General features: G+C 34.2%; 1 protein-coding gene across 3 annotated transcripts in view; it reads right to left on the bottom strand.

Moving 5' to 3' along the window:
* RPS6KA6 (ribosomal protein S6 kinase A6) overlaps positions 1–21,977 on the bottom strand; it is a 165,297-nt gene that overhangs the window by 102,064 nt on the left and 41,256 nt on the right. For all 3 annotated transcript variants that reach the window (XM_084869561.1, XM_084869563.1, XM_084869562.1), the window contains exons 4-6: positions 20,791–20,872; positions 19,736–19,816; positions 16,154–16,233 (exon numbers count right to left, since the gene is read on the bottom strand). In XM_084869561.1, the coding sequence (XP_084725687.1) occupies positions 16,154–16,233; positions 19,736–19,816; positions 20,791–20,872 (243 nt within the window). The remainder of the gene's footprint in view (positions 1–16,153; positions 16,234–19,735; positions 19,817–20,790; positions 20,873–21,977) is intronic.

Raw genomic sequence — 21,977 nt, forward strand, 5'->3', positions numbered from 1 at the left:
TTTTGGTTTAGCATTGGCAACTCCACTATTTCTATTTTTATCTTTCACTGTCTTTTACATATCAGATTTTTGTCTTTGAGCAGTTCTACTAACTCAAAGTCTCTAATATACCAACACCAAGTATTAAATTAGTAACTCATATTAAACAAAATCCTAAACCAAATCTCTGTCCTAGGGGATAGTTCCAGGCCTCTTCTGCTAATGAAGTACATCAGTTTAATGGCAATGTATTCCTCAATCATTTTATGCCTGGGAATAGAGCTTCTAGGATGAGTGAAAAGAAAACGAGATTTGGAACCAGAATTAAGAGTATAACGTTTGAAATGTCACTTAGTCCTCTGGCCTTCAATTTCTAAACCTGTAAAATAAGGATAACAATATCTGTTTATCGAATAAGGTTGTTGTAAGTGTCAAATTAATTTACATGGGTGAAAAAAGCTTCATAAATTGTAAAATGCTATGTGTGTAACTATGAGGTATTATGATTATAGATTATGTTTACATTCATAAGTGGGTGTTAATTTACACACAGAATTAGGTGCTAGTCAATCATTAGATGCAATTTTTAAGATTTGTCAAGGGCTTCCAATTAGCAAAACAACTAACTTGTCTAGAAATTTTCATTTTCATTGGTTATTTGGATTATTAGGAAAGGGTAAAATTTGAAAGAAGTATCAAAAAAATTTTCATAACTGGCTTCACCATTTAGAGTTATGACCACCGAATTACACAATGCAGATTCAGGTTACTAATCAGATTCAGGTAAAATTTTGGAGAATGGTCAGCTAAAGATAAATTTTGATACTCCACTTACTTTTAAAAATGATTTATAGAAAAAGACTGTACATTAAATTTTGAAAGAGTCCATTTGACATAATGGCAAAAGTATGAGAACATCATTTCCATTTGATATTTCATTAAGAATAAAAATACTGCCCTGACCGGTTTGGCTCGGTGGATGGAGTGTTGGCCTGTGGACTGAAGGGTCCCAGGTTTGATTCTGGTCAAGGGCATGTACCTTGACTCAGTAGGGCGTATGCAGGACGCAGCTGATCGATGTTTCTCTCTCATTGATGTTTCTAACTCTCTATCCCTCTCCCTTAGTCTCTGTAAAAAATCAATGAAATATATTTTAAGAATAAAAATACTTGTTACTTTAACTTCTGAGGAAGGCTAATAAAAATGTTAATTGAAACTTAATATATAAGAAAACCCTAAACAAAAACCTTTCAAACTCTAAATTAAAGAAACTATGCCGAGGTTACAGTTTATGACAATCATGTTATCTTGTCATAAAGTTTTCTCTGTAGAAAGCCTCAGGATGGATGCAAATAAGTTTAACTAAGTAGAAATTACTTCCAGTCACTTGACATTCGTTACGTTATTACAATCTTCCAAGCAATACTATGAGGTAAGTATTATCATTACCTTACATTTGGAGAAAAAAATCATGTGATGAACGAACTTGCCCAGAATAACACAGTAGGACCAGGATTTGAACACAAGAATACTTGTCCCTAAGAACTTCCCCTTCTTCATAAGCCGCTTCTGCCATATGCTGTGCTACAAATCATTTTTTAAAGTTTTAGGTTCCCTAATATTAGTATTTTCCTATTCACTAATCATCCTATCAAAAATACCCTCAAAATGAAAGTAATCTATACCCCCACTACCCTGAGGGGACCGTTGCTAGTCTTTTCAGGCATATATGTATATATGTGTTTTAACACACTTGAGATCATGCTAATACACAAACAGTATTTAGTCGCCTCCTTTTCCCCTGTTTATTATATCATAAGCATTGTCCCATATCTTTTTGTGTGTGTGTGTGTATAAAATAAAAACCCTTTATTGAGTCCCTACTCTATTTAAGGAATTTGTGATTTACTCTTAAGTGTTCATAGTAAGAATATATAAGTTCTCCAAGGACCTAACAGTCTGTTTGGGGAGATGAGATTGCCTCAATGGTTGAGTGTCAGCCTATGAACCAAGAAATCATGATTCCCAGTCATGGCAGATGCCTGGGTTGGTTGCTCAACCATATCTTTAAAACTTATTTATAAAGAAGTTTTAGTAGTGCTACAATAACAACATACTAACTTATCATAATCTATCAAAATGTTCATTTAGGTTATTTCCAGTTTTTCACTATTTTAAATAATTATTCAACATGTACATATGTTTTTATATTTATGATTATTTCTCCAATATGAGTTCCTGAGAAATAAAACAAGAAATATTGGGTCAAGGAGAAGAAATAGTACAATTTGCTTGACATACTAAAAAAATTATTTTGCAAAAAAGTTACAATAATTCACATTAGCAGTTTATAAAAGCATTTGTCTTATCACATACATTATAGTACTGAATATTGCCCTTTTACAAATATTTTCCAATTTAATTTAAAAATAACATAAATTCCTTAAATTTAAATATTTCTTCTTAGGCCATACATTTTCTTCAGGTCTAGTAACCTATTGTTTAAGTGAATTATAAGTAATGATTTTGCCTATTTTCCAGTATGGACTTACTGTTTTTTCAATAAGTATAAGTCTGTTAGATATTAAAAATGTCAGTTCTCCATTATATTACTTGTTAGTATTTTCCACACTTTGTGCTGGTTTTTGATAATCAATAATTCACAATTTTATGCAAATTTATATAATCATTTCTGTGTGATTTTGCTTCATTATTTTAATGATTAAAGAGATGTCCATTCAATAGTCAACTTGTACACATTCAGCTGCATCTTCATTTAGAATAATGATCTTCCCAGATTTATACTTTAACATAAGTAAAATTTATCTTTGGGTAGGATGACATTTTAAAATGATTTATTTTCTGTAATATGTAACCAGTTTCTCATATAATGTTTACTTAACAATAAATATCTTTGTCTTTAACTTCTGATAACTTTTCTAACATAATAATATATGTTAAATCATATATGCCAGAATATTCCTGGGCTATCCATAATGTGTCTAGTCTTGTGTTGATAATATGCTCAGCTTATAACAGCAACTTTATAAAGTTTGAAGAGATAGAGCAAGAAAATAGTATTCTTTATTTTAAAAATGTCTTGGTATTTTTCATCTGTTTGCTTCTCCAAATAAGCTGGCAAAATCATTCTGTCAATATCAAACAAAAATTCTATTGGTAGATTTATTGGGAATTTCTTAAGCTGATAAATTAATTCTAAAAGAATTGGCAACTTTACCATTATCAGTCACTCACCCTAATATGTTTTCTTCATATTAGCAAAGTAGGGCATGACTTAAAAGTTTTGTGTATTTGTGTGCTTGTGTATTTTAGAGAAGAGGAATTTGAGGAGGTACCATCCTTTTAAAATATGCATGAGGCACATTGTAAAATTCTTAACCTAGAAATACAGTTTTAAAATAGTTTTCTAAGGCATAGATAAAAATCCACATTTTGGATGATATAACAGTTTTTGTACATATAAGTGAAGTATAACCAATAAGAAACTCCTTATTAATAAGCTATATATAGATATAAATAACCATTAAATAATTTTCAAAGCCTGTTCAATGCATATACTAATTTATTGTATTTTGGGAAATGCATTTAAAATGCTTGCTCTTACCTAATATTCCAGACTTAGGAATCAAAACTTACTGACTGCATCTCTGTGCTAGTATGGGTTTAGATAGTCCCACATCGAGAATGGAGGTCTGAAGAGTTTAAAAAAAAATTAGAAATGACTACAAGAATTCTCATACACATTCTTGACACTTCTACAGTCTAACTCATGAAATCATAAATACTGGAGCCTTGTTATACTGTTTGTCCCTCTATATCGTGGGATCAGCTTTTAACAAGGTCCTATAAAGACCCTCCTTGGAAGGGCGTTCTACACAGACTCGACCATATTCTGAATTCTGTTCTATAGCAAACAATATACCAAGATCACAGTCTATATTCATGCATCGTATAATCTGCACTGGAGGGAGACACATATAAGCCAGAGACCTTAGCCACTTAAGAACTGGCTAGCATCCCAGAAGCACACTGTTCCTTTTTTCATAGCAACTTTCCAAACTCTGGGATTCAACAGTAGCTCCTCCACACTCAACATTTTAATTCTGCAAGTGAGATGTTGAGCCACATTCACCCAATTAAAGTGCTACCTTCAGACTACCACTTTAAGACAAAATGAAGTAGACAAGGACAGGATTTACTCTCCCACCTGAAACCAGTAAAACACAGGACAAAATACATGAAAAGACACTTTTCAAGACATTAAACATCAGACAACAAAAGGACAGTGATTACTTAGAGATGGGAAACAAATAAGACAATCCCTACAACAGCCCTAGCTTACTACCCGGAAAGAGTTTTCAAGCAGCAATGTAGGTACTGCTAGGTCAGGCAGAGTCTCAGAGTCTGGGAAGTAAAGAAGGGTAAAATTCACAAGATAGAGCACAGAAGGGAAAATTGCAAAGAGAATAACTGAGTTATATATACAACCTTCCTCAACTATTGAGCAGAGAAATGCTCAACACATGAGTGAAGAAACTATCCTGATCCAGGAAAAGAACCAATGAAAGAATTAGAGGAACAGATCCATGGAGCTCAAGCAAGGCCAGAAAGAATTCATGTTACCTCCAGCCAGAGCAGAAAACCTTATAATTCACAGGGTATTAGATAAGCAAGTGGGTTTTGCATTAGAGGAAAATTAACCTGTAATTAAATTCACCTCTGATCCAGTTTAACAACCAGAATTAACTAGCTACACATTCTTGAACAAAGCTCAATAATATTTATAAGAATACAAAAATATCCATCACCTAACAAGGTAAATTTCTGAATGTCTGTCATCCAATAAGAAATTGCCAATTATGAATATGAAGGAAATACCTGAGCTCAGGAAATAAACAATCCTAAATGATTAAGCGAAAGAATATACAGAACCTACAAATGACCAGGAAAGGGCCTGTTCCCACCAGTAGGAGTGAAATACTTCATAATTACCTGGTGTTACTTAGAGTACTAAGAAGTCACGATTCAGTATTGGGGGGAAAAATCCTAGATTAAATTCTGCTCTGGTCCTACATACAATGGCAAAAATAAGACTTAAAAGGTTAATTGCATCCAAGAACAAAGGCAGCTACTACTTATAAGAAAACAAGTATTTAGAGTAAAAGAAAACTAAATTCATAATGTCTGCCATCTAACATTAAATTATCATGCACTTGCACTGCCATTGAAGCAAAAAAGAAGCAAATAATACCTAAGTAAATAGCTGTGTTGCAATAAAACTTTATTTTTTTAAAATTGGCCATAGTTAGCACGAGACAATAAAATACAATAGCCCTGGCTTGCATGGCTAAGTTGGTTGGAGCTTCGTCCTGTGCAGCAAAAGGTGGGGGGTTCGATTCATGGTCAGAGTACATACCAAGGTTGTGGGTTTGATCCCAAGTCAAGAAACATGTGAGAAACAACCAACTGATGTTTCTTTCTCACATCGTTGTCTCTCTGTCTCTGTCCCTTATGTAAAATCAATTTTTACAAAAAGATTTATACTACAAACCCTAAGGCAAATCCTAAAATAAAACAAATAGTGTAGATAAAAATACAACCACTGAAAAAGTAAATAAAATTGTGAAAGTTCTTGATCTTTAAAAATTGAAACGTGAACTTCAGCAAGAGACTAAAACAATAAACTGTACAGTAATAATAGTCTAATAATAATTATACTGCACAATTCAGTGATTGTGAAGTTTCCTGTAATGAGCAATGTTTGTCTCCTATTTTGATACTTCTTAAACTTATGTCTTTTATAAAGATGGTGCCTCTGTATACATTTTACATTTTTACTGAGTGTAAATATTTGTTATATTTTTGGTTAAGATAATTTATAAGTACTATTTATTAGTATAATATCTACTAGTGCATTGGTGAAATCAATGAAGTATCTGCATTAAAAAAAATTGCGGAATAAGGTGAGAAAATAAGTGGGGGATGAAGAACAGATGGGGCCAACCAAAAAAACACACACAACACAAAACAAAACCATTTACTAAAGAACGTTAAACAGAGAGAGGGGTAGAAGAAGATATAACCAAGTGTAAGAATACACTGTGTTCATGGATTGGTAGAACTAATATAATTCAAGTGTCCATACTACTCAAATCGTGAATCTATTGATTCAATGTAACTCCTATTAAAACACCAATGGCATGTTTCGCAGATCAAGAAAAATACTCCAAAAATTTATATGGAAGTAAAAAAGAACCCAGGTTCCTGAAGCAATCTTGAAAAAGAAGAACAAAATTGGAGGGTTCACAATGCCAGATATTCAGCTAGCCTACAAAGTCATTATAAACAAGATAGCCTGGTACTTGCACAAGAACAGGCATATAGATCAATGGAAAAGAACAGAGAACCCAGAAATCGACCCATGACATTATGCTCAATGAATGTTTAACAAAGGAGGCAAGACAGTTTCTTCAATAAATGGTGTTGGGAAAATTGGACAAGTACATACAAAAAAATGAAACTAGACCATACACGAAGTTGTAACCAAGTTATTACATCAGACATGAAAATAAACTCAAATTGGTTAAAGGACTTAAACATAAAAGGGGAGATCATAACAATACTAGAGGAATCCATAGGCAGCAAATCTCAGACATATGCTGAAGCAATATCCTTACCGATACAGCTCCTAGGGCAATGAAAATTAAAGAGAAAATGAACAAATGGGACTTCATCAAAATAAAAAGGTTTTTGCACAGCAAAAGAAGCCATCAACAAAACAACAAGAAAGTCCACTGCATGGGAAAATGTATTTGCCAATGTTATCTCTGATTAAGATTTAATCTCCAACATTTACAGGGAACGCATAAAACTTAACAAAAGGAAGATAAACAACCCAATAAAAAATGGGCAATGGACCTAAATGGATACTTTTTGAAAGAAGGCATAGGGAAGTCCAACAGACATATGAAAACATGCTCAAAGTCACTAATTATCTGAGAGATGCAAATGAAAACAACAATGGGGTACCATCTGACACCTGTCAGAATGGCTATCATCAACAAATCAACAAAGGACAAGTGCTGGAGAGGATGAGGAGAAAAAGGAACCCTCTTCACTGCTGGTGGGAATGCAGACTGGTGCAGCCACTGTAGAAAACAGTATGGAGTTTCCTCAAAAATACTAAAAATGGAACTCCCATTTGACCCAGTGATCCCACTCCTAGGAATATATCCCAAGAAATCAGAAACTCCTCAGCCTGGCAAACACCCTCTCCAATCCGGGACCTCTTGGGGGATGTCCAACTGTCTCTCGCAATCCAGGACAGCTGGCTCCTAGCCACTCACTCGCCTGCCTGCCTGATTGCCCCTAACCCCTCTGCCTGCCTGATTGCCCGTAACCAGCTCTGCCTGCCTGTTTGATCGCCCTTAACTGCTCCCCTACAAGCCATATTGCTTCTAACTGGTCCCCTGTTGGAGTGATCACCCCTAACTGCTTCTGTCTTGCCCCACACTCAGGACCCAGGATTCCCTCCTCCAGCCGGTCAGAGGCACCCGGGACCTGGGCTTTCCTTCCTCTAGCTGACTGCAAGCTCCCACTCTAGGGATCTGGGCCAGCTTCACCTGGGCTAGCCGCAGCCACAGGGGATCATGGGCGGGCTACTTTGCCTGGGCTGCAGCCACAGGCTCCCAGGACCGCGGGGTGGGTGGCTTGTCCCTCTCCTAGGCCCCAGGCACAGCCACTGGCACCCAGAACTGCAGGGTGGGCAGCTTATCCCTCTCCCGGGCCGCAGGCACAGGTGCAGTTGCTGGCGCCTAGGACTGCAGGGTGTGTAGCTTGTCTTTCTCCCGGGCCTAAGTGACTGTTACAACTGGACAACCAGACAACTGGCCAGTAGCTATGACACACAATGACCATACTCAACGCAGGAGTTTCCCCCTGGTGGTCAGTGCACTCCCACAGCCAACTTCCTACAGTCGGCCAGCCTCCCACTGTCCCACCCCACAGCTGGCCAAGTGGTCAGTGCATTCCCACAGCCAACTCCCTGTGGCTAGCCAACATCCCACAGTCCCTTTCCCCAGCCAGCCAGCTATAATTGGCCCTGGTCACCATCCAGGCCAAGAGATCCCACCTGTGCACAAATTTGTGCACTGGACCTCTAGTTAAAAAAATGAGGACAATTTAATTTACCATTGGAACAACATCAAGCATAACAACATCGTTATCACAGAGGTACCAGAAGGAAAAGAAGGAAAGCAAGAGATTGAGAAACTATTTGAAGAAATAATGACCAAAACTTTCTTAATCTGGTGAAGGAAAAAGACACATAAGCCCAGGAAGTGCAGAGTCTAAAACAAGATGAATCTAAAGAAGCCCACATTGAGACATATCATAATTAAAATTTCAAAGGTTAATAGCAAAGAGAGAATTTTAAAAGAAGCAAGAGAAAGAGTTAGTTACCCAAAAGTGAACTCCCATAATATTGTCAGCAGAAACATTTAGGCTGGAAGGGATTGGCATAACATTTCAAAAGAATGAAAAGCAAGGACATACAACAAAGAGTAGTTAAGTAGCAAGGCTATCATTTAAAAATAGAAGAAGAAATAAAAACTTCTCAGACAAGAAAAATTTAAAGAAGTCCATTGTCACCAAAGCAGTATTACAAGAAATTGAAAAGAGAGATGAAGGAAGAGGAGGAGGAGGAGGAGGAGGAGGAGGAGGAGGAGGAGGAGGAGGAGGAAGAAGAGGAAAGAAAAATAGAAAGAGAAGGAGAAGGAAAAGGAGAAAAGTAGAACAGTTAAAAGACTAAAATGGCAATAAATTTGTACCTAACAATAATCACTGTAAACATAAATGGCTTAAATGCTCCAATTAAAATATATAGGGTAGCTGAATAATTAAGAAAATAAGACTCGTATATGCTATCTACATGAAACCTTACATAGAACAAAAGATACATATGGACTACAAGTAAAGGGATAGAAATAGATATTTCATGCAAATGGAAACCTAAAAATAGTTAGAGCAGTAATACTTATATCTGAGACTTTAAAATGTATAATAATAAAGAGAGCAATCTAACAAGATGATATAACCCTTATAAAAATTCACACACCCAACATAGGAGTACCAAATAAGGAAAGCAAATCTTGATAGACATAAAAGGATAGTTCCACAGTAATCCTATATATAAAGAGGTAATATGCAAATTAATCATTACACCATCACAAGATGGCTGTGCCCACAGCAGAGATGGGGTTCCCATAACACAAGGTGACTGCACCCACAGCGGAGGTGGGATTCCAATAACAAGTGGTCAGCAGGGACCTGAGGATGCATAGAGCCGGGCCAGGGTGGGGGACCGAAGGCTGCCCCCTCCACACAGTGGGGCTTGGCAGGGGACCTCAGGCCACACACCCCGCCTTGAGAGGCTTGTCAGGGGACTTTAAGGCATGCCCTCCCCTGCCCTGGTGCTAAGCTGGGAGACCTCAGGCTGTGCCTTTTGCCTCGGGCCAGGGAACCTGAGGAAGTGCCATCGGCCGTAGCGCAAGCCTGGGGAACCTGAGGCTAGACCCCCTGTCCAGCAGGGCTTCATGGGGGACCTCAGGCTGTGCCCCCTGCCTGGTGAGGCTTGATGCGGTACCTCAGGCCGCATTCCCTGCCAGGCAGGGCTTAATGGGGGACCTCAAGGCATATCCCCTGCCCCAGTGCCAGGCTGGGGGACCTCAGGCTGTGCCCTTCACCCTATGCCAGGGGGCCTGAGGCCGTGCATCTCCTCCTGGCAGGGCTTGATAGGGGTGGGGCAATCCAGGTCTGGGTTTTGGTGCAATTTTGAGGCACTAGTGAGTGGACAGGGACCTAACTCTGGGTCCTGCGGCGTGTCCCAGACTCTGACAGGAGGAAGATTTTCATATACATTTTACTAATTTTTCTTTCATCTCTGACACTTCTATTATAGAGAAAGATCAAATAGCAATATTGAAATATTTTCTCTAATTAATTCCCCTTTAATGTGCATGAATTTCATGCACCTGGCCACTAGTACAGTCATAATAGGAAATTTTAACACCCCACAGACATCAATGGATAGATCTTCAGGGCAGAATATTAACAAGAAATCAACAGCCTTAAATGACATAAAAAACAGATACATTTAATTGATATATTAAGAGCATTTTATCCCAAAGCATCAAGATATATTATTTATAAGTACACATGGAACATTATCTAGCAGAGACTATATATTATGACACAAAATAAGTCTCAAAAAGTTAAGACGGGAATCTTATCAAGCATCTTTCTGAACATGTTGGCATGAAACTTGAAATCAAATCATAAGAAAAAAACTGAAAAACTCACAAACACATGGAATCTGCAAAACAGATTACTGAAAAAAATGATTGGATTAAAAATGAGATCACAGTATAATTCAAAAGATATCTTGAAACAAATGAAAAGGAGAACACAGCAACCCAAAAGCTATGGAACATAGTGAAGGCAGTCATAAAATGTAAATTTATAGGATTGTAGGCTTAACTATAGAAATGAAAATAATCCCAAATAAATAATCTAATTTTACACTTAAACAAACTAGAAAAAGAATAACTAACCAAGCCAAAAGTTAATAGAAGAAAGGAAATTAATATCAGAAAATAAATAAACAAGACTCTAAAAAAAAAAAAAGGCAGCACAAAAGATCAATGAATCTATCAAATAGCTGTTGCTTTAATGAAGCGAACCAGACTGACAAACTTTAACGAGATTCATCAAGGAAAAAAAGGACCCAAATAAATAAAATGAGAAATAAGGGAGGAAATGTAATAACTGACTCCACAGAAATACAAGGGATTGTAAGAAAACATTAAGAATAACTATATGTCAACAAACTGTACAATCTAAACAAAATGAAAAAAATACTAGAAATATACAGTCATCTATAACTCGATGAGATAAAATCAGAGGACCTGAATAGATGGATTACAACAAGTGAAATTAAAGCACTAATGAAAAACACTCCCAACAAACAAATACTGGATAGCTTCAAAAGAGAAATTTATCAAACTTTCAAAATAAATGAAAACCTATCCTTCTCAAAATATTTCAGAACATTCAAGAGAAGGGAACACTCCCAAGCACATTTTACCAGGCTAGCATTATCCTAATTCTAAAACCAAATAAAGACACTACAAAGAAAGAAAATTATAGAACAACATTCCTGATGAACATAGATGCTAAAATCCTAAAAAAAAATATTAACAAAATGGATCCAGCAATACATTTAAAAAATAATACAAGATGATCAAGTGGGATTTATTCCTGGTATGCAAAATTGGTACAATATCGACAAATCAATGTGATATACCACATAAATAAAATGAAAGCTAAAGCTCACATGATAATATCAATAGATGCAGATAAAATTTTTGAGAAAATCCAGTACCCATTTATTATAAAATCTCTCAACAAAGTGGGAAAAAGAATATATATCAACATAATAAAGGCTATATATGACAAACCCACAGCCACCATGTTACTCAATGGGCAAAAACTAAAACTGCTTCCCTTAAGGTTAGAAATAAGACAAGTATATCTGCATCCACCACTTTTATTCAACATAGTACTTGAAGTCCCAGCAATTAGACAGAAGACATAAAAGGCATGAAAATTGGAAATGAGGAAGTGAAATGGTCATTATTTTGAGATGACATGACACCATACATAGAAAACCCTAAAGGTTCCACCAAAAAACTACTAGAACTAATAAAAGAATTCAGTAAAGTAGCCAAATACAAAATAAACATTCAGAAATTGGTTGCATCTTTATACACCAATAGTGAATTATTAGAAAGATAAATTAAGAAAACAATCCATTTCACAATTACTTCAAAAAATACCTAGGATCAAATTTAACCAAGTATATGAAAGATCTGTAATCATAAAATTATAGGATACTGGAAAAAGAAATAGAAGAAAATACATGTTCATGGATAGGAAAAATGAATACCATCAAATGCCCATAATCCCCAAAACAATCTATAGATTTAGCTCAATTCCTATCAATACACCAATGATGTATTTGACAAAACTAGAATATTTTATAAGGAGCCTCAAAAGAACTTGAATAGCCACAGCAACATTGAAAATGAAGAACAAAGTTGGAGGAATCATGCTACCTACTATCAAATTATACTATGAGGCCACAGTAATCAAAACAGCATGGCACTGGCATGAAAACAGGTATGTACATCAAAGAAACCCAATAGAGAATACAGGATTAAAACCATGTGTGTGTTTTTTTTGTTTTGTTTTGTTTTGTTTTTTGTCAAATACTATTTGACAAAGGAGGCCAGAAAATACAATGGGGTAAAGAAAGTCTATTCAATAAATGATGTTGGAAAAATTGGACAGATACATTTTTTAAATAAGGAACTAAATTAACTTCTTATACCACACAAAAGTATAAACTTAAAATGGATTAAAGACTTAACTGTAAGATTCGAAACCATAAAATTCTAGAAAAATACAGGTGGTAAATCTCAAACATAATCCATAGCATTATTTTTGCCACTATTCAGGCAATGGAAAGAAAAGAAAAAATGGTATTACACCAAACTAAAAAGCTTCTGCATAACAAAAGAACACATCAACAAAATGAAAAGGAAATCCACTGAATGGAAAAATATATTTGCCAATGATACATCTGATAACAAATTAATTTCCAAAAAATATCATGAACTTATACAAGTCAACATCAGGAAGACAAAGAATCCAATTAAAAATGGGCAAAGGACCTAAACATAGACTTCTCCAAAGAGGACATAGAGATGGTCAATAAACATCTGAAAAGTCGTTCAACATCACTAATCATCATAGAAATGCAAATTAAAACCACAATGAGATATCACCTTACACCTGTCAGAATGCCTATCATCAATATAACAACAAAAAACATTTTGGTGAGGATGAGAAAAGGGAACCCTTGTGCACTCTTGGTGAGAATACAGATTGGTGCACCCACTGTAGAAAACAGTATGGAGTTTCCTCAAAAAGTTAAAAACGGAACTACCTTATGACCCAGCAATTCCACTTCTGAGAATATATCCAAAGAAACACAAAACACTAACTCGAAAGAATATCTGTACTCAAAAGAATATCTGTACCCATATGTTCATTGAGCAGAATTTATAATAGATAAGATTTGGAAACAGCCCAAGTGCCCACCAGTAGATGAGTGGATCAAAGAAATTGGTATAGTTTCACAATGGAATGCTATTCAACCATAAAAAAAGAAAAAAAATCTTATCTTTTGCAACAGAATGCATGGACCTAAAGAGTATTAAGCTAAGTGAAATAAGTCAGTCAGAGAATGACAAATACCATATGACTTCACTCATATGTGGAATCAAATTAACAAATTAAACTGCTGAACAAAATAGATGCAGAGACATAGAAGCATGGAACAGATTGTCTAATCTCAGAGGAAAGGTGGTGGGTGGGAAGGTGAATGGGTGGGTGGGAAGAGATAAACCAAAGAACTTGTATGTGTATGCACATAAATCATGGACACAGACAATAGTGAGGTGAAGGACTAAGGCAGGGAGCGGGCTAGAAGGGGTCAATAGGGGGAAAAGGGAACATTGGTAATACTTTCAACAAAAAAGACAACTTAAAAAAAGAAAAACACAGACTCACAGATAGAGAACCGCTGTATGCCATTCAGCAGATGAGTGGATTAAAAACTGTGGTACAGCCGAAACCGGTTTGGCTCAGTGGATAGAGCATCGGCCTGCGGACTGAAAGGTCCTGGGTTCGATTCCGGTCAAGGGCATGTACCTTGGTTGCATGCACATTCCCAATGTGGGGTGTGCAGGAGGCAGCTGATTGATGTCTCTCTCTCATCCATGTTTCTGGCTCTCTATCCCTCTCTCTTCCTCTCTGTAAAAAATCAATAAAATATATTTTAAAACAAACAAACAAAAAAAAACCCTGTGGTACATCTACACAATGGAATTCTATGCCACAGTAAAAAAGAAGGAACTCTTACCATTTGCAACAGCATGGATGGACTTGGAGAGCATTATGCTAAGTGAAATAAGCCAGTCAGAGAAAGAAAAATATCATATGATCTCACTCATTTGTGAAATATAATGAACATAAACCAATGAACAAAAATAGAGCCAGAGTCATAGAAGCATTGAAAAGACTATCCAACCTAGGAGGGAAGGCAGGGGAGGGGGATGAGATAAAAGATCAACTGAAGGAATTGCATGCATGCATATGAGCTGAAACAATGGACACAGACAGTAGGGGGGGGTGAGGGCATGTGCTGGGAGATGGGAGAAGCTGGGGAGGGATCAATAGGTGAAAAAGGAGACTTATGTAATACTTTAAACAATAAAGAACTTAAATATTAAGAAGTATATAAATAAAACTTCATCAAAATTAAGAACTGATTTTAAATATTATTAAATTTCATGAAGTTTTGTTTATATACTTATTAAAATTCAAATTACTTAGTGTTTAAAGTATTACATAAGTCTCTTTTTTCACCCATTGACCTCTCCTGAGCCTCTTCCACCTCCAGCATATGCCCTCATCCCCCTCCACTATCTGTTTGTATATGTTATTTCTTTTGTTTAATAAGATATAACTCTATAAATATTTATTGAATAAAAATAAATTTGAAATAAAAAAGAAAGATACTATTAAAGAGAATAAAAGGACAAACTATAGACTAGAAGAAAATATTTGCAAACAACCTATATGATGAAGGACTTACCATCCAAAATAAAACTCAGTAAGAAACAACCCATTTTTAAAAATGGGCAAAGATTTGAATAGACATTTTATTAAAGTGAATACATAGATGTCAAATAAGTGCATGAAGAGATGACTCACATCATTAATCTTCAGGGTAATAAAATTCAAAACAACAAGGTACCAGTACACATTTATGAGATGTCCAAAATTAAAACAAGACTGACCATATCAAGTGTTGACAAAGATGTGGAGCAACTGAAACTCTCATATGCTGCTGGTGAGAATGTAAAAATTTTATATAACCACGTTGGAAAAGTTTAAGTGTCTTTAAAATAAGTTAAAACATATACCTACTATATAACCCAATCATAGTTGGGGAAAAAGAGGAATGAATAAGCAGAACATGAAGGACTTTTAGGACAGTGAAACTACTGTGTATGAGACTACTATGGTAGATATTTGTCATTATACATTTATCCAAACCCATAGAATATACAACACCAACTATAAACCCTAATGTAAACTATGAAAGAAAACTAAAATAAAATATACAATCCAGTCATTATACTCTACGTATTTAAATATGAAAAATGAAAATATATGTCCATACAATCATTTGTATGTGAATGTTTTAGCAGTTTTATTAGTAATATACAAAAACTGCAAACACAAACATCCATCAAGTGAATAAATATACAAATCATGGTGTATCCATAAAGTGGAATACTCAAAACAATAAAATGAATAAAGTATAGGTACATGTAACAATATGGATGAATTTCAAAATAATTCTGCTGAAATAAATAAGTGAGACAAAAAAAATACATACTATAGAATTCCATTTATATAATATCCTAAACATTTAAACCAAACAGTGACAGAAAGCAGATTCAGTAGGGGTGGGACAGGATGGAAACTTGACAAAGGTGTACAAAAAAAACTGTTGGGGTGATGGAGAAGCTAATTATTTTGATTGTGATGATGGTTTCAGGGGTATATACAAATGTCAAAATTTATGAAAGTGTATGCTTTAATATATGCAGTTTGTTGTATGTAATTTATACCACCATAAAACTGTTTTAAACATAAATAAATTAAACACTACTCCAGAGGCACTTTGGTAGCTTCTGTAGGCAAAGATCTATGTGTGGCCTTATATGCTTCATCCAGTTATTTAAATTGATCATGTGCTTAAGAGAACAATAAGTAGCACATTGAGATAATCTAAATGACCCAGGCAGATAAAAAATATGATAAATTGGCATATCCACTAAATGCTATGCAATGAAACAAACAGAACAGATAATATTTAATATTTCTATAGGAAAAAGAAACAAATTGATTTTTCTTAGTTTTGTTTCCAGAAAACATGTAAAGATTTACAAACAGATACCTCTTTGGATAATCTTGTGAAGACATCTCCTCCTCTGAGAAAATCCAGTATTAAATACAGCTTCCCTTCAGTCTGAAAGGCTGATTTAAAAATAGAATATAGTAATATAACAATATTAAAGGCTTAAAAAGCTTAGTATACTTTTAACATTTAGAATTTTATCATTGAACACTATATACCAATTAAGCATTTACTCACAGGATCCATTATTGGATCACATTATTTCAAAATTAAATCTGGTGTTGAGATAACTATCAATATAAAACGCTTCCAAGAACATAATCAATCTTGCATGTGGCTTCACACAGAAACTTCTACTGCCTTCATTTTCCTGATTTTTGAACATCATGTTATACTACTATTGTCTGAAGTCTGCATCCCCACCTATTGAAACCAAATTCTTTCAAGCTTAACCAAAATGCGACCTCTTTCCTCTAGTAAGGATTTTCCCCCTTTTCTCATTTCCTACAGCAAACTTACACTTCCCCATCAGCATTACTTGCTACTACTTTTAAGATCACATGGTACTTTATGTTTCTCTTATGGTAGTTACTCCATTTGAATTGTATAATTAATTTGTTTTCAAGTCTGTATTCTTTATAGATTATAAATTTCTTCAGGACAGAGATTATTTCATGTTTAGAGCTCACTACATCTAATACAGTGTTTTGTACACAACTGGTATATACTGATTAAACTAATGACATCCAGGAGATTAAAAGAAGTCTTTAGATACTACCATTTTCACTCCATTGGGGTAAAAAGGAGTGAAAGAATAATTTCTTGAACGTTATAGATATAGTTAGGTATATATTTTAATATATTACTTTTCAACATTACCTAAGAATAAAATAAATACTTGATACTTTTTTTAATTTAAAAAATTAAAAATGACATAGTAGTATATATTGGATATTTAATGATGTATATAACTTTGAATTTCCCAGGGAAGCTAAACTCAGCAATATCATGCATACATTAAATTAGCAATAGAGCCATGATTCAATTTCAAATTCATGTTCTTTCTATCACATCTACTTCTTCTCATTGCTATTCCTCTCCTTCTAAATATAAGAAAGAATAACTCAAATTTACTAATAAAATTACATTATTATTTTAAATAGAACCAAGAAATAAGATAAATATGCTCGTTGTGAACATGTAAGTGGAGCCACAAACACCATAACCTTTTGAATAAATTATCACAGAATTTTATAGCCTAATGTCACAGGAGATAAAGCCTAGTAGTATAGAGGAATACTATTAGACAAATAAGCAGAAGACACTATATTGTTTACTTAGACAAGTTAATAAATATAAGAAATACAACTAGAAGCTAGATATTGATCCTTACTTCAGAAAAAATACTTTTCATATAGCTGAGTATATTAAATAATTTGAAGTATTTATTTCTTGTTATATTATTGTCTGAAAGTAAATACTTTTTATGTCACTAGACATTCAATTAATCAAAATTTTATTGAAGCTTAAATTGTGGTACAGAAATACATTTCAACTGATTTAAGTCCAACACTACCATGAAGAGAGAAATTATGGCATCAAAACTGTCCCTCTATCATAACATACTAGGATTAATTTAAATTACTACAGTTTTCATTTTTCTAGGTTTTGTTTCATACAAATTTGTGCAGTATTTCAACAATAGAAATTTCAAATATATTAGAAAAAAATATTAGACCTCAAGCCAACACATGTCATAAAATCTACTGGAACACTGTTCAAGAACAAAATCCACTTTGAGCTTTGGTCCTCAAAACAATACCAAACAGCCAAAACCAGTTTGGCTCAGTGGATAGAGTGTCGGCCTGTGGACTGAAAGGTCCCAGGTTGGATTCCGGTCAAGGGCATGTACCTTGGTTGCGGGCACATCCCCAGTAAGGGGGTGGGGGGAATGCAGGAGGCAGCTGATTGATGTTTCTCTCTCATAGATGTTTCTAACTCTCTATCCTTCTTCCTTCCTCTCTGTAAAAAATCAATAAAACATATTTAAAAACAAAACAAAACAATACCAAACAATATGTACTGTGTGCAAATTACATAATCAAACTGATCTATTAATTGAAAGCTTCTTCAATGAAAATTTGATTCAAGAACATGATTAAAATAAAATTTGAAGTGTTCCAACCACTTGATTTCAAACCAAGTAGATTTTATGTTTAGAAACACTAGGAAAAAAGGTGTTTCATTTATAAATATATAAAGGAACAAAAATAACACTGTATCAAGCCACATAAAAAATTAAATATTTTTGAGGACAAAAATATAAAATTTAGTCAACTCTACTGTTTTCTAGGCTGATAAATATCACAGTATTTGCAAATACAGCTAAAACTGCAACCTTTGAAAGCTGTACTTCTAGTCATTTCCCACTGACCATTTTGTAATTCTGCATGTTGTTTTATGGAGAGCAATATGCTTCACTGTGTATGTCTGGTCATTCATTTAATCCTTGGAAACCATGGTGAAAAAAACACCACCAATAAGAACAACACAAATTCAAAACACCCAGCACATGCATCATAAAGACACAGAACTTCAAGTCACAAGGTGACAGACATTAATGCCACTTGAACTAAAGTTTATGGTGTATTACTGATGCAATTTAGTGGAAATGGCTGCTAAAATTAAAAATAAGGTGAATGATCTGATTTGACTTACTGAATCCAGCACAAACTTTATCTGAAATCTCCTTGCTAATATAGCTAGCGATAAATTTTTATACTACTATTTAGTAAGTTAGTAAAGACATGGTACTTATGAAAAGTTAATCTTATTTACTGAAGAGTACAGAATGGCATACAGTTCCCATATAATTCTGCCAGTATATTCTAATATTAATCTATGTGTTTTTCTTACTAATCAACACTTGAGATTTATTTTGGTCACTATCTTCTAAAAGAGCCAATGCCAATTCTTAAAAAGCCAAACTCCCTTGACCTTAAAAAAAATTAAGTCTAGGGTCCACTCCCTTTCCCCCTCTAGGGTATAAGATTGGTATAAACCCAGTATAAGAGTGTATTGCTCTATTGAGGTGGTTTGGGAGGGGAAGAACAAAATCAAAGGTATAGGAGCTCAGGAGGCAATAATGATAAAATAGTAATACACAAAATGGTTAATTGCAATCACTTTGTTAAGAGGACTCAACTCATGGAAGACAAAATTTAATTGCTATTGAAGTAGAAATTGGTGTCAACAACATTAGAAGAGAATATGTTCTAGAAATTGGAGGTAACTAGATAAATAACCTGACAGCAATTTAATAGAACAGCCCCACTTATTAGGCTGAGGCCAACACCTAAGGAAGATAAAAGCATTGTCTGTAAGGAATTTTGTATAGTAACCAGAGAAATATTATACTGTGTATAACCAAATTGAATTGTCACAAGTGTTGAAAAGTCTCATAGTTTTTTCTACTTGCACTTAAATTTCACAGTAAGAGCATCATAGAATAAGAATACCTAAACACAGAAGAGAGCATTCAAGTAAGATATATAACTCCTTTATATAATAATGCATACAACTTAAAGTAATTTTATCTAGGGCTTTCTACATATTACATACCGTAATGCAATTTTACAATAAATGGATGATTTACTTCCACCAGTATATCCCTCTCCATCTTTGTGCGAACTCTGTCTCGAACTAAAAATTAGAGGTTAGAATATGTTAATTATTATTGTATATATTTCCATAAACATTTCATAAAACAAAAATGTAAAAATATAAAACATAACTTTATAAGTTCTTAAATTTGCAGTCTATATATGCCTAAAGAGTAATTACCATATACTCAGAAAGCAAATACAATTAACATCTCAAGGTGGTTTAAAGTGAAATAAACATGTATTTGACTTATATACATTTTTAATGTATTAGTAATTAATTTTAAAGTGAGTTTATTGATTAAAACTGAGCATGGTGGTTTCTGATCAGAGCCTAGAAGACGGTGTATATAAGAGTATGCAGGCAGTTGTGCATTCTCAATATGTAATAGCAACACAGGTGGAACAGAAAACAAATCAAAGAATATAACTTAATAAAATAAATTATTTTTATTAAATGTGTCACTTTTTATGCCATTAAATTTTTATCATGGTATACTCTCATTAAATTAAGATATATACAAATATCAACCATAGAAATATCAATTACAGATTTAAAAAAAATCCTAAATAATTACTAAATTAAAAAAAAAAAAACTAAGACAAAAAAGTTAAGAACCATACGATTTCAATCATAGGTGGGATGGAAAACTGAAATTAACTCATTAACAAATGAGAAAAATGAAACAAAGACACATAGACATACACAACAGTATATTAGCTATTAGAGGGAGGGGGGGTAAGAAAGTAGTAAAGAAAAATGGGGTCAAATAGATGGTGACTGAAAAAAATCTGATTTTGGCTGGTGGGCACACAATGCAATATAAAGATGATGTATCATAGAAATGTATACTTGAAACCTATATAATTTTATTAATCAATGTCACCCCATTAAGTTTAATTAAAAAATGAAAAAGAAAACCAAAGCTACTCAACTTATACAAGCAATACACAGAATATTTCTTAAAATGAGATTTATCAAATTCTATTTAAATAAGCTTTCTAATTTTCTACCTTTCAAAGAAGCTTTTTTTAGCACCTTCATTGCATAGAGTTGTCCAGCATCAGGGCCAGTCTTCTTTCTAACAAGAAAAACCTAATAGAGTAATAAAAAACAGTAAAATTAACTTTCAAGCACTTTTTGCTATATATACACATTAGCACATGCATATGTCCTTGCATTTTTTATTTTATAAAGGTAACATTCCTATAAATTATATGCTCTTTCATTCATTCAGTAAATCACACTCTCATACACACTACAGTGAAGAAATTTAAAAAATATATGATATGGTCATGGACTTTTTATGGATAGCAAAAATAACAAAACAATTTGAGCTAATGGAGCTCTTTTGAAAAACATATATTTTATTGACTTTTTACAGAGAGGAAGAGAGAGGGATAGAGAGTTAGAAACATCGATGAGAGAGAATCATGGATCAGCTGCCTCTTGCACACCCTCTATTGAAGATGTGCATGAAACCAAGGTACATGCCCTTGACCAGAATCAAACCTGGGACCTTTCAGTCAGCATGCCGATGCTCTATTCACAGAGCCAAACCGGTTTCGGCTGGAGCTCCTTTTAAGACCCAAGATCCTTTTTGTTGCCTTAATAAAGAGCAACCTATGTGATGACTATTAATTTGATATCTTTATTTCTACTTTCTTTTTGGTCCATTTTAGAAGTTACTAGCAATTTTAATTTTTAATAAGAAATCAGGTGCAATTCTTATCTGTGTGCCCAGTAAAAGAATCATGATGGCAAATTACCTCAATAAACAAATAAAAGTTAAACTCTTTAAAGTTGCCAATCAAGCTTAAATAATATATCACATTTTTAAACTAATATTATGACTCATTAAAATTTAAATTTTAAAAGCCAGATATAAAGAGAAATGTAAATAGATTTCAGTTTTATGTGTTATTAGTAAAATGCAGTTTTTGTGTGTTTTTTAAATATATCTTATTGATTTTTTTACAGAGAGGAAGGGAAAGAGATAGAGAGCTAGAAACATCGATGAGAGAGAAACATCGACCAGCTGCCTCTTGCACACCCCCCACAGGGGATGTGCCCGCAACCAACGTACATGCCCTTGACCAGAATCGAACCTGGGATCTTTCAGTCCGTAGACCGAGGCTCTACCACTGAGCCAAACCGGTTTTGGCAGTAAAATGCAGTTTTAAAAAATAATTGGCAAAAC

Source organism: Pipistrellus hanaki (genome assembly GCF_964339955.1).
Source record: "Pipistrellus hanaki genome assembly, chromosome: X".
Lineage (NCBI taxonomy): Eukaryota > Metazoa > Chordata > Mammalia > Chiroptera > Vespertilionidae > Pipistrellus > Pipistrellus hanaki.